General features: G+C 70.7%; 2 protein-coding genes across 2 annotated transcripts; one reads left to right on the top strand and one right to left on the bottom strand.

Moving 5' to 3' along the window:
- The first annotated feature begins 482 nt into the window (after positions 1–482).
- Positions 483–4,525, top strand: SLC30A3 (solute carrier family 30 member 3). The gene is made up of 8 exons (XM_074154045.1): positions 483–565; positions 2,168–2,334; positions 2,405–2,551; positions 2,630–2,783; positions 3,320–3,530; positions 3,682–3,787; positions 4,115–4,249; positions 4,380–4,525. The coding sequence occupies exons 1-8, from the start codon at positions 483–485 to the stop codon at positions 4,523–4,525; spliced, it is 1,149 nt and encodes a 382-aa protein (XP_074010146.1).
- Positions 4,526–5,341: 816 nt separating this feature from the next.
- On the bottom strand, positions 5,342–15,789 carry GTF3C2 (general transcription factor IIIC subunit 2). Its single transcript, XM_074153672.1, has 18 exons — positions 15,675–15,789; positions 14,599–14,980; positions 13,413–13,716; positions 12,881–12,975; positions 12,526–12,603; positions 12,029–12,127; positions 11,636–11,863; positions 11,333–11,444; positions 11,074–11,191; positions 9,402–9,433; positions 9,040–9,169; positions 8,595–8,739; positions 8,150–8,311; positions 7,719–7,806; positions 7,331–7,459; positions 6,810–6,923; positions 6,116–6,223; positions 5,342–6,032 (listed from the first exon to the last, which is right to left on the bottom strand). Exons 1-18 carry the CDS (start codon positions 15,787–15,789, stop codon positions 5,826–5,828), a joined length of 2,646 nt encoding a protein of 881 aa, XP_074009773.1. The 3' UTR covers positions 5,342–5,825.
- Between the last annotated feature and the right edge of the window lie 333 nt (positions 15,790–16,122).

Genomic DNA, 16,122 nt, shown 5'->3' with positions numbered 1-16,122 from the left:
CCCCGCACAGCCCTGGCTCCTGGACCGGCCCGAGCCCCCCGGATCGGCCCCACTCCCCGGTAGCACCCCCGGACCGGCCCTGCTCCTCCTGGCCCGGTCCCGCTCCCCCCCGCTCCTCCCGCAGCACTCCCGGTCCGGCCCCCCAGCTCGGCCCCGCTCCCCCCGTCCCCCGTAAGCCCCCTCGGCCCGGCCCCGCTCCCTCCCGCTCTCCCCGGCCCCCCGTAGCACCCCTGGACCGTCTCTGCTCACCCCCGTTCCCCCCCGGCCACCCGGAACCCCCGCTCCCCCTGCAGCCCCCCCGCCCGCGCTCTTGCGCGTGGCCCGGAGGGGGCGTGGCCAGGCGCGGGGGGGGCGTGGCTGGAGCCCCGGCGCCACTCTCCCTCCGGCCAGTGGGTCTGTGGGGGCGGGGCCTAGGCGGGGGGCGGGGCCTAGACGGGGGGCGGGGCCGGCGGCCGGTGGCCGCGGTGCTGTTCGCCCCGGCGATGGAGCCCCGGACCGGCACCGAGAGCGCCCGCCTGGTCAGCCCGCGGTGCGGCCGTGCCGACGGCAGCCTGCGCTTCAAGAGGTACCGCCGGCACCTCCATCACCAGCACCCCGGCACCCTCAGCACCTCCATCACCCCCGGCACCGGCACCCCAGCACCTCCATCACCCCGGCACCCTCAGCACCTCCATCACCGGCACCTCCATCACCCCCGGCACCGGCACCCCAGCACCTCCATCACCCCGGCACCCTCAGCACCTCCATCCCCGGCACCTCCATCACCCCGGCACCGGCACCCCAGCAGCTCCATCACCCCAGCATCCTCAGCACGGGCGCCCTCGGCACCTCCATCACCCACAACTCCATTAACCCCAGCACCGGCACCTCCATCAGCCCCGGCACCCCTGGCACCGCCACCCTCATCACCCCCGGTACCAGCACCTCCATCACCGGCACCCCCGCCACCCCAGTACTGCCACCCCCAGCACCCCATCACCCCCTGGCACCCCCACCACCCACTGCCCCCGGCATCTCCTGGGACCGCCACCTCCATCATCCCCTGCATCTGCAACCCTCGATCCCCCCCGCACCCGCAGCGCCGGCAAAGCCTCCCCCGTCGCCCCCGGCATCCCCATCACTCCCCATCGCCCCCCGTTCTCCCCCCGCTTCCCCGGCACCCCTCGGCAGCGCCAGTTCCCATCCCCCGAGTCCTGCAAGCCCCCGACGCCTCCAGCACTGCCAGCTCCCACCCCCCCCCGACACCGGCACCCCCCGGCACGTCCATGCCCCCCCCCCCCCCGGCCCCCGCGCCTTCATCCATCTGTCACGAGCATCGGCACCCCCGCAGACCCCGGGCCAGCCCTGACCGTCCGTGCACCGGCACCCACCCCCCGACACCGGCACCCCCAGACACCGGCACCCCCCCTCCCCGGGGCCGGCGCCTCCATCCCAGCGGAACAAGCACCCCCTCCCCGTCCGCCAGCCCCGCTCCCTCCTCGGCGCTCTGTCCGGCTGCTACCGGCGCCCAAACGCCACCCACCCACACCGGTACCGTCCATCCATCGCCTCCCCGCACCGGTGCTCCACGCATCAGCGCCCTGAGCCCCGCTCCCCACCCCTCCCGTCCCCGCACCGGCCCCAGACGCGACACCTCGGTCCCACCGGCACCTCCGCCGCAGCCTCCCGCACCGCTCCCGGCCCCGCCACCCCCGCCCCGGTCCGGGCTCCCCTCGGCCCCGCCGCGCAGCCGGGGTGAGTCGGGCAGCTCCGACCATGCGGGGCCGGGGCCGGACGGTCCCCCGAGCCCGCCGGGAGCTCCCCGCCGCCGCCCGCAGCCCCGTGGCTGCCCGTCCCGGCGAGGGCGCTCGGCCGCGGCGGGCCCGTCGCCCCCGCACCCTGCCGGTGCCCCGGCTTTGTTACCGCCGGCGGCGGGGCCGGGGGCGGCGGGGCTCGGGCGGGCACACGACGCCGGCCCCCGGGACCGGCCCGGGCACCCCCGCCGGCATCGCACGGGACGAGCCGGAGCCGGCGCCGGGAAAGGCAGCAGCGTGTGGCCGGTGCTCTGCGGTGGCCCGGCCGGCGGGAGCCCCGGGCGGCTGGGCCAGACTGCGGCTACCGGGAGCCCCGGGGGTGCCGGGCAGGGGCACCGGGAGCCGGTGCGGCCGGCAGTGACCCCCGTCCCCAGTCTGTTTGCAGGGTCCCAGGACACCCCGGCACCGCCGCCCCCCCAGGCTCCCCGCTGCCACTGCAGCCCCCGAGCCCCCAGCCCCGGCCCCGGGGGGCTGCAGGCCCGCCGGCAGCTGAGCGTCGCCTGCGCCGTCTGCTGCGTCTTCATGGTCGGGGAGGTGATAGGTAACGGGGGGACGGGGAGGGGGCCGGGGGGCCGGCGGGGCACGCGGTGCCAGCTGCTCTGCGCCCGCAGGGGGGTACCTGGCGCACAGCCTGGCCATCATGACGGATGCAGCCCACCTGCTGACGGACGTGGGCAGCATGTCCGTCAGCCTCTTCTCCCTCTGGGTCTCCACCCGACCGCCCACCAAGACCATGAGCTTCGGCTGGCACCGCTCGGGTGAGCCGGGGAGGGGGGGGACACAGATCCACGGGAGCACCATGGCCGGGGGGGATGCTGATGGCTCCCGTCCCACAGAGACACTGGGCGCACTGGCCTCCGTCCTCTCCATCTGGGTGGTGACCGGGGCCCTCGTCTACCTGGCGGCCGCCCGCATCGTCAGCAATGACTACGAGATCGAGGCGCGAGCCATGCTGGCCACCTCCGCCAGCGCCGTCGGCGTCAACCTGGTGTATGTCCCACACAGAGCTGTGTGTGCCCGTGTCCCCTGGCCCCGCGTTGCCCCCCACCCCCCAGTCCGAGTCCTGGCCTCCTGTACCCCTGCCCCACCTGTGCCCCTGGTGCCCCAAGATCCCCCAGTCACCTTCTGTCCCTCTATCCCCAGCTCCTGTGTCCCCAGGCCCTGCCTCCCCCTGTTCCCTGTCCCCCATATGCTCCCGGCCCGTGTACGTGCATCCCCTGGCTCCACACCCCCTGCCCCCCAACAAGCAGCACCCCTACGGCCCTGCCCCCTTGCCCAGCCTGAGCCCCGGCACAAGCCCGAATCCCTGTCCCAGCCCCACACGTGCCCTGGCCCCACACGCCTCCCTGCAGAGCTGCCGCTGCCCCATCCCTGCTGTGCCTCCAGCCCTGCCCCACTGTCAGACTCTGCCCCACACCTCCCCACCCTCCTGGGCCTGCCCGTGCCCCCTTCGCCCGCATGCGGGTCCAGGGCCGCCATGGAGGCCCCCACCTGGCGCAGCGCTGAGCCCCCCCTGCTCTCCCCAGCATGGCCTACATCCTGCACCAGTCGCCCGCTGGCCACGGCCACGGCCACGGCACAGGGGGCTACGAGCAGCTGGAGAGCAGCGGGGGGTGCCTGCCCGGCCATGCCCCCCTGCCCGGCAGCACCAGCGTCCGCGCCGCCTTCATCCACGTGGTGGGTGACCTCCTGCAGAGCGTCGGCGTCCTCGTGGCTGCCACCATCATCTACTTCAAGGTGCCCAGGCTGGACCTCCCTCTGCCGCCCCAGGGAACGACTCCCTCAGCCCCACACAGGGTGCTGCGGGTGGGCACGGGGCTCTGGCACCCCCACACCTTGGTGCCCAGGTCTGTCGCCCCCAGCCCCACACGTCCCCTGCTCTCTGCAGCCCCAGTGCAAGATCGCAGACCCCATCAGCACCCTCTTCTTCTCGGTCTTCGTCCTCGGCTCCACCTTCACCATCCTCAAGGATGTCTTCAGAGTCCTCATGGAAGGTTTGCGGCAGGCGAGGAGGGTGGGGGACCACGGGCGCAGGGGGAGGCACAGGGGCTCCTGGGGGCTGTAGCTGCTACAGTCCCTTTCTCACGCAGCAGCTCAACCTCTCTCGCCCAGCCCACCCCACAGCCCACCCCTCTGTCTTTCCCTTGCTCCCGAGCCCCCCCAGCCTGTCCCTCCCCTCTGGCCCATGGCCACTGTCCCCTGGTCACAGCCTGGGGAAGCCCCCGTCTCCAGCTGCTCCCACCACGGGCTCTGACTCTGGTAGGGGGCCGGGACGGGTGGGGGTGGCAGCCCCCCACCCCGTGACCGGTCACTGCTGGCAGGGGCGCCGCGGGGCGTCGCGTTCGAGGCGGTGAAGGAGGCGCTGCTGGGGGTGAGCGGGGTGAAGGGCACCCACGACCTGCACCTCTGGGCCCTGACGCTGAGCCACCACGCCGTGTCGGTGCACGTGGCCGTTGGTGAGTGCCCGGTGCACGGCACGCAGCGAGGAGGGGGATGCACGGCACGCACCGGGGGAGAGGGGGCGGGAGGGGGGGGACACGGACACGCAGCAGCCAGGGCTGAGCCGCGCTGTCCTGCTGTCCCCAGAGGCCAGCGCCGACCCCGAGACGGTGCTGTGGGAAGCCACCAGGCAGCTGCAGAGCAAATTCGGCTTCGCCTCCTGCACGGTGCAGGTGGAGCGGTACCGGGAGGAGATGGCAGCCTGCCCCCACTGCCAGGACCCCCACGCCTGAGACCCCGGCCCCGCCGGGAGCAGGAGCTGCAGCCCTTGGGCCCCCAACCCTGTGCTGCACCCACCCTGCTGCTGCGGAGCCCCAGGGTGGGACGGTGCCCCCGAGCGTGCGGGGTCCCAGGGGACACACACAGTCCGGCCCCCGCAGCACAGGGGTTCCCCAGGGAACACCCACCCCTGGGAGGGGACCAGGCCTGCCACAGCCCCCGGCTGCTGGGACCAACCCCAGAGGAGGGGGACCCTGCCCCACCATGCAGACCCCCATGGAGGAGCCCTGTTGTCCCCCACAGGAGAGGGGACAGGAGGGAGCCGCTAAAGAGTCTAAGGGAGGGGATGTCCCGGGGGGGCCAAGGAGCCCAGACCCAGCCTTGGCCCCCAGTGCTCCTGGGCCCCCAGAGGCTGCCCTGCCACCCCCATGGCCATGGGCTCCCGGGGCTGCTGGGGGTCCCAGGGGGCTGCTGCTGCTCCCATGGGGAGCAGGGGGACAGGGCGGCCATAGCGCCCACCGCCGGCTGCCCTGGCCTCGCTCCCCGCCGTGCCTGGACCCGATCCGTTCCCACCGCTGTGAGTCCGTGTCTGTCGCACCCGTGGAGTGTCCGTCCGTCCGTCTGTCTCTTTGTGCAAGGAATCCAGCGGGCCCCGGCAGAGCCCGCAGCCACCAATAAACGTGTTGGAGAACAGCAGCAGCGGCGCAGGGAGCCAGGAGGGGAGCAGGGAGGGGGTACACGGCCCCAGCCCCCCGCCATGGGCGGAGGGGAGCACCGACACAACCACCCCCCCGGCACCGGCCCCTGCCCCAGCACCACAACCAGCCTTTACAAAACAAACCACGTTTAATGCACAGTTAAACACGGGCTCAATGTGAGCGACTTCAGAGCTCCTGGCACCTCTGCCAGCCCCGTCTGTCCCCTCCATGGGGGGCTCAGCCGGCGACGGGGGGCAGGAGGCGAGAACAAGCACAGCCCCACGCAGGTGGGGGCCCAGGGGGATGCTCCCCCCGGCGACAGGCCCCAAGACCCACAGCTCAACCCAGGGACACGCAGGGTCCCACCACCCTCCCTGCACCACCTCAGACCAAACAGCGCAAAAGGATCCTCCTGGACGCGGAGCACGAGGACGAGTGTCCCCAGCGTCCCAGGTGACGGCCAGGAGAAGCCATCTCTCCCGCAGAGTGGGGGCCCAGGGAGCAAGAAGCACCAAGAGGGGGCACAGAGCCCCCCCTGATCCCCGGCCAGTGCAGCCTGGCCCAAGCTTCTGCCGGGGGCAAGCACATGTGGCAGCAGCACGAGGGGTCCCCCGCACTATTCGGTGGGCAATGGGGGGCTCCCGTTGGGGCTGGGGCTGCCGGGCCGGTCCCCGAAGAGGGAGCTGAAGCGGGCACGGCGCTCGGGGAGTAGCCGGTGGCTGACGGCGGTAGCCAGCCCGGCCAGGCAGTGTGCCCGCACGATGCCTGCCTGCCCGCCTGACACCAGCCAGCCGTGAGAGTCCAGGTTGGGGCTGAAGCGCACCTGGGGGGGGAGAAGGGGGTCAGGAGGGAGGGAGGGGGCCGAGGCGGCAGCACCCCAGGGGTGGGCACGGGCAGCCCCCTCACCTTGTGCAGGGACTCCAGCTGCAGGCGGTCGAGGCTCAGCTCCGCCTTGGCCTCCTGCGTGTGCATCCTGCGCATGGGCTCCCGGCTGGGGAAGTTCTTGAAGCTGCGCTGTGGGGCGGCAGCACCACCATGAGCTGCGCCCACGGTGGCCCTGGGGCACCAGGACAGCACCAGGCTGGCAGCAGGGGGAGGCGCCACTTGGCCAGGGGACACAGGTCACCAAAGAGCTATGGCAAAGGGGAGCAGGAGCCGGACCCCCTGGGCAGGGTGGCTGGAGCGTGGCAGACCCCAGCCCACCACCCCGGTGCCTCTCCAGCAGCTGGGACCCAGACTCGCCCCATGCCAACCCCTCCAAACACAGCCTGGCACAGCAGGGAGGCGGGCCCAGGCAGGCTGTGACCCCCCCAGGCTCCTTCCCAGGGCTGGGCACCCCAGACGGCTCCCACAGCCAGGACACCGAGCACCGTGAGCAGGCAAACGGGGGTCCCTGCCTGGGGGAACCCAGCCCAGGCTGCGGGTATGGCACCAGAGGCCAGCCTGGGCTCCACCAGAGGCGAGTGGCTGCCACAAAGTCACCCTGACACTGCCACAAAATCACCCTGACGCTGCCACAACCCCCCTCAACACCCTGGCCCTGCTCCCATGGGTCCCACCTGGGGTCGGGACCACCCAGCCCTGCCGCCCACCCTCCTACCAGGTCCGTGTCCCGGAATCGGATGTAGCTCTTGGTCACCATCTCGCTGTAGCGCCTGGTCTTCGGCAGCGCCGTCTCCCCGTCCCCCGGCAGCAGGTCGGCTTTGTAGACCGGCTGTGGGCAAGATGGGGCTCAGGACAGGGCCGGGGGCTCCCCCGCAGGGACCACCAGGGGCTAAGTGGGGCTGGGACCCCCAGGGTCCTGCCCTGCCGTGCAGCACGGTGGGTCTGGGGCAGGGCACAGAGGGGCAGGACTGCCCCACGCCTGAGCCTGACCCCGAAGGTCCCAACCCCAGGGCTGAGGCTGCTGCCATCACCCTTGCCCACCACACAGCCCTCGCCTGGGCGGGAAGGGGACGACACGGACACAACACATGACACACACATGACACACGAGTGTGCGGGGCAGCAGACACCCGTGGCCGGCTCAGGACACTGTTCCAGTGGCCCAAGAGCTCAGCTCCCGCCCTGCCCACCCCTGTGTGCCACAGACGGTCCCTGGAGAGATCAACGGGCTCTTACAAATCTGCGGTCGGAGGAACGCTTGACGTTGAGGGGGTTGACGGCCAGGTCGGGCAGCACCGCAGCCAACAGCTCGCCTGTGATGTCTCCTGCGGCCACTGTGTTCAGCCAGTCCGAGCCGGAGATGCTCTGTGGGAATGGAGGGCTGTGGGGTGGGGGGTCCCGGCAGGCTCCCCACCACCCCCAGGCAGGCAGCAGCTCCCCACCATCCTGCTCAGAGGGTGTCTCCAAGATTCAGGGACTCACACGGCTGGGCGGCATCAGCCCCACCAGCTGGCACCAGGTTTGAGGCAGGCGCCCACCCCTCCAACACAGCCCCCCAGGAGGGAACTGCCCCCCAGGAGGGAACTGCCCCCCAGCAGGGAACTGCCCCCCAGCAGCCTCTTACCCACACGGTGCCCTTGCGAGGGGCCACAAAATAAGCCTTGAAGCCCAAGTACCCGGCGTCGATGTAGTGGATCCCACAGAGACCGTAACTGCAAGGGAAAGGGAAGGGATGAGCAGTGAGCTCCGCAAGAGCCAGGCAGCGGCCCATCCCCCCAGAGACCCCGGGGGATGGAGGGGGGGCTCTCCTCGCCCTGGTGGCATGTCACATCACATGGCTGCTCCCGGAGGTTGAGAGGACACCAAGACCCCAGATCCCTTGCACTGCCCAAGGGCTTCGTCCTTCCCCGTGCCAGGGAACAGCATCCTCCCGGCCCCCCGACACCCCTCATGGCACAGCCGGACGCTCCCAGGGAGAGACAGGCCAGAGGGGACCCTGGGGACACCCAGGAGATGGGACCAGACCCCAGGAGCAGGGTGGTCCCCGGCACTCACGAGGCGTAGCAGTTGTCCTGGGCCACGGTGACGCCGTTGTAGGGCAGCAGCCAGGCCACCTCGGTGCTGAGGAACCGCTTGATGCTGTTGATGGGCTCGTAGAGCCGCCGCAGGTCCCAGAACTTGATCTTACGGTCGCTCCCTGCCGTGACCAGGAAGTTGCTGAGAACCAGGAGAAAGGCAGTGCTGAGACCCCCACACCGGGCTGTGCCCCGTCCCCGCTGCAGGGACCGGGTGGCTGGCCCTGGTCCCACAGCACAGGCCGTGGCTCAAGCCCCCGCCTCGTCTCAGAAAGCCCAACCCAAGCTCTTCGGTGCCTCAGAGGGACATCAGCACTGGGTCCTTCTTAAGCCCACCCTGGCAAAGGAGCCTGATCTGCAGGAGCGATGATCTGCCACCCCGCTCTCCCCGGCAGCCCCCGCACCAGCACCGACCTCCCCCTCACCTATCGGCCTTGCACCACTCGATGCTCCGGACGGCGTGGTCGTGGGCTAGAAAGCACCGGAACGGGTAGAGCTTGAGGGAGCCGTCGGGCTGGTGCACGCACTGCAGCAAGGACTTGGTGAGCAGGTTCCAGAGAGCCACCGTGCCTGGGGGACGAGACCCGTGCCCCTCAGGAGCTGCCCCATGGCTGTGCCGGGGCCAGCGTGGGACCCATGGGGCTGGGGATGGGCTGTGGGCTAAGCCAGAGTTCCCGGAACCCACAGGCACGTGAGGCTGCCTGTGGCCAGCCCATGATAAGCCATCCCCCCATCCCAGGGATGGGCAGAGAGGTTCCTGCACGGTGTCTGCCACTTGCTGCCCCCTGCACCTCATCCTCAGCCCCCCATCCCCTGCCCCAGGCTGAGGGGAGCCCAACGCTCCGTGCCAGTCCCCGCCTGGGGACTCACCATCATAAAACCCGGCTGCGAGGTGATGGTGGGGCTTGGAGGGCATCCAGGAGAGGCTGAAGCATTGGCCGCACTCGGAGGCGCTCCCTGACTGGATGGAGCCCACCTGGAGCGTGGCGACACACTGCACCTGCAGGACACGGGACAGGCATCGGCCACAGCCCCAGGCTGGTGACATCCACGTCCCGAGAGACAGGGACGCCCGGGGCTGGGAGCGCGGCTCTGCTCCGCCACCCCAGCGCCCCACGGCCGGTGAGCTCTGTGGGGGTCTTGGCCCCCTCCCCAGCGCTCCCACCTGCACCAGCCGGGAGGTCGCTGGGTGCCAGCCCCAACCGGGGACCACGGCAGAAGAGGACACTGACCTTGCAGATAACGTGCTTGTGGAGGGACCCATCTAGAAGAGAGCAGAGGAGGGTGAGGACGGGCACAGCTCTCCTAGAAGCCCCCAGCGTCGGGAGCTGCTCAGCAGCCCCGAGCCTGGCTCGGTGCTCCCCACCGCCCTGGCCAGGGGCTCCCCGTCCATCCTGCCACCGCCTGGAGCAGCATCCCCACCGCAGCCGAGCAGACCCAGCAGCAGAAAACAGAGCCCATGGGGCAGCAAAGCCAAGGGCAGGCACCGGCAGGACCTCCAGGAGCACCCCCCGGAAAGGCTGCACCCCACCACCACCAGCTGCCCACCTCAATGGAGGATGCCCTCACCAAACTCAGGGGGACACGGTGGCACACAGAGGAGAGCCCAGACCGTGACTGCCGCAGGGAGGGAAGGAGCAGCCATGCGGGGAGGGCAGACCACGCAGAGATCTCCGTGCCCACAGGACCCCACGCATCAGCTGTGTCCAGGGAGAATCTCCCCCACCAACGACCCACAACACTGCGGGGACCTCCATTCCCCACCTCTCGGGCCAGAAGGACCCCCCAGTCCCCCAGCGCGGGGCACAGCGAGCACCAGACAAGCACGTCTGCAGCCCGGAGCGCGGCAGCCGCAGGCGGAGGCGGTGCCGTGCCGAGATACGCAGGAGCCATGCGTCTTCTCCGGCACCTCCGTGACAGCCAGGGCACGGAAACACTGGGTGGGGGTCCCCGGAGCCCCAGGGAAAGCCGGCACGGCCACGCTGAGCCGGGAGCTGCTGGCAGGGCCATGCTGAGCCGCAGCCTGGCACCGATCCTGCAGTGCCAACCAGCACCCCCAGCCCGGCTGGGAGGCGCAGGGACGGCAGGAGCAGCCGCAGCCGGGACCCGGGCGATGCCGGAGCGACGCGGGAGAGGGGGGAGGGAGGGAGGATGGACCGGCGCCTGCCGCAAGCTCCCCACGTGGGGGCTGCGGCACCGGCACAAACCATCCGGCGCCGGAGCCGGAACGCCGAGACGGGGGTGGGAAAGGCAGCGACGTGCCGGGTGGGGGGCCGGCAGCCAGGCTGGGGTGCAGGGAACCCATTTCCCATTGTCAGCCCCGGACCCGCAGGCTGCCGGCCACGGCTGAGCGGCCACGAGCCGCACGCACAGGTCATCAATCTCGCTGGGCACCCGGCAGATGAGGCTATTACAAGCACCATTAACCCGGGAGCTGGGAGCCCCACGTCCCTGCTACGACAGGCAGCTCGGGCCGGGCTGGAATAAGCAGCTCCGCCTCAACAGGACACGCTCCCGGCAGCGAGGAGGTGGGGGAAGGCTCGGGAACACGTTATGGTGGCCGCAGCTCGCCCCGCGGCCCCTCTCCAGCCACAGCAGCGCTGCCCAGAGCGCCCTCCCAGTCTGCCCAGTCGAGGTCCCCGCTCCTGCAGGGAGCTGGGGCTGCGGCAGCGTCCCCCGAGACCGAACCTCAGGGGCGGCGGCGCTTTGGCACCCTCCGACATCAAAAACCAGCCATGCTCCCCTCCCCTGCCTCCGCCGGCGGCAGGCTGCAAGCCCGGGGGCTCGCTGCAGGCGGGTGCTAGCCGGGGCACGGTCCCGCGGCCCCCGGCGCCTGCCCCCCGGCGCCCCCCCCTCCCCCCGGCACAGCAGGGTCCCCAGGGCTGGCACGGCCGCTCTTCCTACCTTTTACCTGTGTGTCCCTGGCGCGGCGCAGGGCGCCGGGGTGCGGCAGCGCGTACAGCAGCACTTTCCCGTCCGAGAAGGCCACGGCCAGCAGGCCCAGCCGGCTCATCTGCGGGGGCTGCGGAACGACAGGCGGCGTCAGCCCCGGGGTCACCACCACCCACCCCACCCCCCCCCCCCTGCCCGGGGGGGCACGCACTTCGGAACCCCGGGGAGGGTGGGCAGGGAGAGCAGAGGCGGCCCCTCGGGCAGCACCCACCTTCCTGGGGGCGGTGGGCAGCTCCCAGCCCCCGCTGGGGCAGAACTTCATGTCCCAGACGCAGCCGTGGTTGGCGGCGATGGCGTAGGCCAGCCCGGCTGCCTCGGCGGGGCTGCAGGCAGGGCCGAGCCGTGAGGGAACGGCGAGCCAAGCTGGCCACCAGCCCGGCCCCCGTGGGGGCCCAGGAGGCGGCTCTGGGGGAGGATGAACCTCGCCGCCCCCGGAGGGACAAGAGGTACGGACACCCCCCCCCCCGCCCCCACCGTCCCCGGGAGCCGGACACAGTCCCCTCCGGCCACTCACCCCTGCTCCGGCTGCAGCGTCCCCAGGCCCCAGAGCTGCAGGAGCGCGGGGCCCCCGTGGAGCCCGGCCACGCTGTGCGTCTCCTCCATGCTGCCGTGGCAGTAGACGGCCACGTACTGAGCGGCCGCCGAGCCCTCCGGGGACGGGCACCACTCCATGGCCCACACGGGGCCGCCCACGAAGAAGGACACGTCCCGGCGCTCCTCGTGGGGCTGCAGGGAGTCGAACCTGCAGCGGGGACGTGGGTAAGGGCACGGGGGGACGGTGGGACCCCAGGACGCTCCTGCTGCCCCAGGGCGGCCACCCGGTCCCCAGACCTGCCGGGACAGCAGCCCTGGGGGCTACTGCCTGTCCCAGGCACAACACCCGCCACCCCGGCCGTCCCTCACGGACCTGTTCACCCTGTACAAGACACCGTCGTCTTCGATGCCCTCCCGCTGGATGGAGAAGAGGGGAGACTTCTCCTCCGCCGGCAGGTACGGGGCAGCTTCGCTGGGGGGGCAGAAGAAGGTGAGAGGACATCTCCTCACCCCAACTCCTCACCCAGTGACCCCCTGGCACAGGACTGTGCACCCAGCCACCCACCCAGCCTCCGCACAGCCCCGCACGCCCTGCCGCTGGCCACCCTGGGGGCTACTAGGACTCCACAGCCAAACCCACTGAGATCCCCAAAGCCCGTGCCAAGAAAGCCCCATCCTTCCTACTGGGGCCTGATCCCACCAGAGGGACGGGGGGAGGGGGGTACAGCACTGACCGTGCCCTCGCCCCCGATGTCTGGGGTCACCCGCTTTCCCCTCCCCAGCTCACTCTCGGCCCGGTGCTGCCAGGACCTGCCCCATGGCGCAGCCCGACCCACGCGTCCCCCCCTCCCTGCGCTGCCCCCGCGGTACCTTTCCGAGAGACACGTCCACTTGTGCACCAAAGGGATCCAGTCAGGGAACTCCCACTGCGAGTACTTCTGATCCCGCCTGTGGTGGAGACGATGGATCTCAGTGACAGCCCCACGGCGCGGGCAGCCCCACGGCGCGGGCTCTCAGCCCCTGCCCTCACCCCCCGGCCTGGCCCAGCCCCATCTGTCACCCCCCGTGCCTCCCGCGGGCCATGGGACTCCATCAAACAGCAGAATCCCCACGTTCCCCACGGCACATGCTCCTTCCTGCTCACGCCTGTGACAGCAATGGTACCCAGGGTCCCTGCAGCCCACCGCAACCCCCCCGCCCCCAGCAGCCCCGCGCCCCCACTCACAGGCTGCAGGTGAGGCTGGAGCACTTCTCCACTGGGGCCATGATGGAGTTGTGGAAGCCGTTGGGAGCGAGGCCTCGGCACTGGGGCTTGGATCTCTGGGGACAAGAGCAGACCGAGAGGAGCACCTGGCCTGGGCTGCCCCCGCCTGCCCAAACGCTCCCACGGGGGGGGGGACGTGTCTGTCCCCAACGGCACCGATGCAGCCCACCGGCAGAGAGCTCTGCTCGGGCCTCGGCAGCAGCAGTCACACAGAGCACGTCACGCTGGGCTAGACACAAAGTCCCGTGCTGGGGACTTCTGTGAACTCCGGGACAGTCTCCAGGACCCTGTCCCCATCCACCCTCACCCCGAGCTGTTAAACGCAAAGAGTTCACGCCTGGATTCACGGCTGCCAGGCGCTGACACGCCATCCCTGACCGAGTCCTGTCCCAAAGAGCCGGAGGCGGGGACACCACACGACGGCTCAGATGCTTTGTGTTGCTCATGGGGGGCCAAAGGTAAGAAGTGGCCAAGGCAGAGACCCTGCCCTTACCCCTGCAGATGACGTCTTCCCACCGTGTCCTCTGAGAGACTCCAGCTCTGGCTCTGACGCTTCGCTGAGTGGCGCATCGCTCCCCTCCTCCTCCTCCTCCGCCTGCAGCAGCACCTCCTTCGAGGGCACAAAGTCAGCGTCTCGTGCCGGATCATCGCTATCCGTTTCCTCCTCCTTCCTCCTCCGGCTCTGACGCTTCTTCTGGATAGGCTCGAGCTCCGGCTCCTGGGCCCCCTGGGTGGGAGCCGGGGGCTGGTACACGGACGTCAGCTCCTCCGCCAGCTCCTGCAGGTACAGCAAAGCCCTGGGACACCAAAGGCATCGCCTGGAGGTGAGTGGGGGGAGCGCACAGGGACCAGCCAGCCCCCCGCATCCAGGACCAGGCAGGGTCTGGGTAAGCGATTCGCTCCTGCCCAGGCTGCGGCAGAGCCTGTCCGGATGCACCACCGGCCTCCAGCTCGGCCCCTCAGACAGCCAGCACCCCCTGCCCCTCCCCGGGGAACACCAGCCCCCCCCGGTCCCTGGCAGCCCGCGGGGGATCGTGTCCAGCAGGCAGAGCAAGGCCCTTTGCCAGCCAGAAAGCAGCAAAGCCAGAGATCTTCCCGCAAGCGCCCTCAGCAAAGGGGGTTCCCGCACCGGGCGCCCTCCCTCTGCGCTGTGGGGCAAGGGGACCGGGGCACCACGACCCCACCAGCTCTGCCCCTGCAAACCCAGGGCTCGCACGGGCACTGGGAGAGCGTGGCCACCGCTCGACCTGCCCCCAGAGGCGCCATAGCCGGGCTGCCCCTTAAGCAGCACCTGGCTCGCACGGCTTCTTCAGCTCCCCCCCCAGGGAAGCACCTTCTCGGCCTCACCAGGGGACAAGGGAACCTCTAACCCACCGCAGACGGCCCTTGGCCATCAAACACCGGCCACAGGCAAGCTCATCTGCAGCCCCTGCTCTGCCCCACAGCCCCTGCTCTGCCCCACAGCCCCGCGCTCTGGGACCCAAACACGTTCTCCTAAAGCAGGAAAAGACCCTTCCCTGGGGAACCAGTTTGTCCCACCGATGTGGGACAAAGCCCTTCGGGAAAGACACTGAGACCCCTCAAGACAAGAGAGAACCCACCTGAGGAACCACTTGGAGAGTGGCATCTGCCCACCCTTCCAACCCCCCCCGACCCCCAAATCCGCCGCCCCTGCTCACACTTTGGCTGCCCGCCTCTTGGGGCGCCCACCGGGGGGGGTCTCCAGGCCTTCGGCCGCCTCGCTGCTCCCCAGCATCTTCTGCACACAGATGGGCTCCGGGGTCGGGCACTCCAGGTCCTGAGACAGTTTCAGCAGCAGCATCTCCGTCTTGGACTTCCGACCGCGCTTCCCGGGTGCCTTCGGAGGCGGCACGGACCCGTTCTCCGAGGTCCTCGAGGGCTCGCCGTGAGCCCCGGTCTCCGCAGGGGCCGGGCCATTGGGGCCACTGGGACTAGTTTTCGGTTTTTGGTTTCGGGCAGCTTTTTTCTGGGACTTGGTGGCTTCGCCTCCCTCCTCAGAGTGGCCCGAAGCGTCCACATCTCCCGGCGGCGACGCTCCTCCTGCTGGAAAAGAACGGAGTCATCACAAACACACAGCAGGGTTCTGCCAGCCCTGGCCGTGGCCACCCACCGGGCTACCAACACCCAGCCGGGCACTGGCCCAGCCCGGAGCAGCACCAGGTCACAGCGGGGCTCGGGGACCGGCACAGAGGGACGTACGGACACAGAGGGGGACATAAGGACACGGAGGGGGGAAGGGGAAATATAGATATGGGGCCGGGCATACAGACATGGGGGGACACACGGACACGGGGTCAGAGACACGGACACGGGGGGGGGACAGAGGGACACAGGGGAGATGCACAGACACGGGGTGGGACACACGGATGCAGGTGGGGACAGAACGGACACGGGGTCAGAGGGACATGGGGGGTGGGGGGAACACATGGACGTGGGGTCAGAGACACAGACAGGGGAGGGGGGACACGGACACGGGGGGGGACAGACGGATGCAGGTGGGGACAGACGGACACGGGGGGGGACGGGACACATCGACGTGGGGTCGGAGACACGGACACAGTGAGGGACGCACAGACACGGGGTGGGGACACCCGTGCCCGGCAGCCCCCCATGTGCTCCCCCCCGGGGTACGATGCGGTGCCGGGGCCCGCAGCCCGCCTTGGCCGGGCTGCGGGCCCCGGCACCGCATCGTGCCCCGAGGAAAGCCCCGTACCCACCCCCCCCCGGTACGTACGGAGCTCCCGGGACTCCCGCTCTCGGCTGCGCCCGGTGGTCACCGATCCCCGTCCCGACCGGCCCCGGCGGCTCCGTTCCCGGCAGCGCGGCCGGCGGGCGGCGTTAGACGCCATCCACGGAGGGGGGTAGGGGGTGGGGGGGGCGGCTGCGGAGCCGCGCCGCCGACAGGGCGGAAGCGGAAAGGCGCGGGGTGATGTCGTCACGCCGGAAACGTCATTACCGGGAGGCGGAGGGGGCGGGGGGGGAGACGGGGGCGTAAGGAGGGTGAGGGGCTCCGCGGGACCCAGGAAATGAGGGGGCGTGAGGGAGACGGGGAGGGAAGGGGGATGTGACCCGGCGGGGATATTATTGATGCGCGTCGCGGCGGCAGCGGGAGGGACGGTGAGGTCCGCGGGAGCAACGACACTCAAACACAGGGATTTAGGGTGATTTTAGCTGTTTTTGAA

The sequence above is a fragment of the Numenius arquata genome, chromosome 9, assembly GCF_964106895.1.
Source record: "Numenius arquata chromosome 9, bNumArq3.hap1.1, whole genome shotgun sequence".
NCBI classification, from domain to species: Eukaryota; Metazoa; Chordata; class Aves; order Charadriiformes; family Scolopacidae; genus Numenius; species Numenius arquata.
The sequence above is the reverse complement of the archived record's forward strand: the minus strand, read 5'-3'. Positions and strand labels throughout refer to the sequence as shown.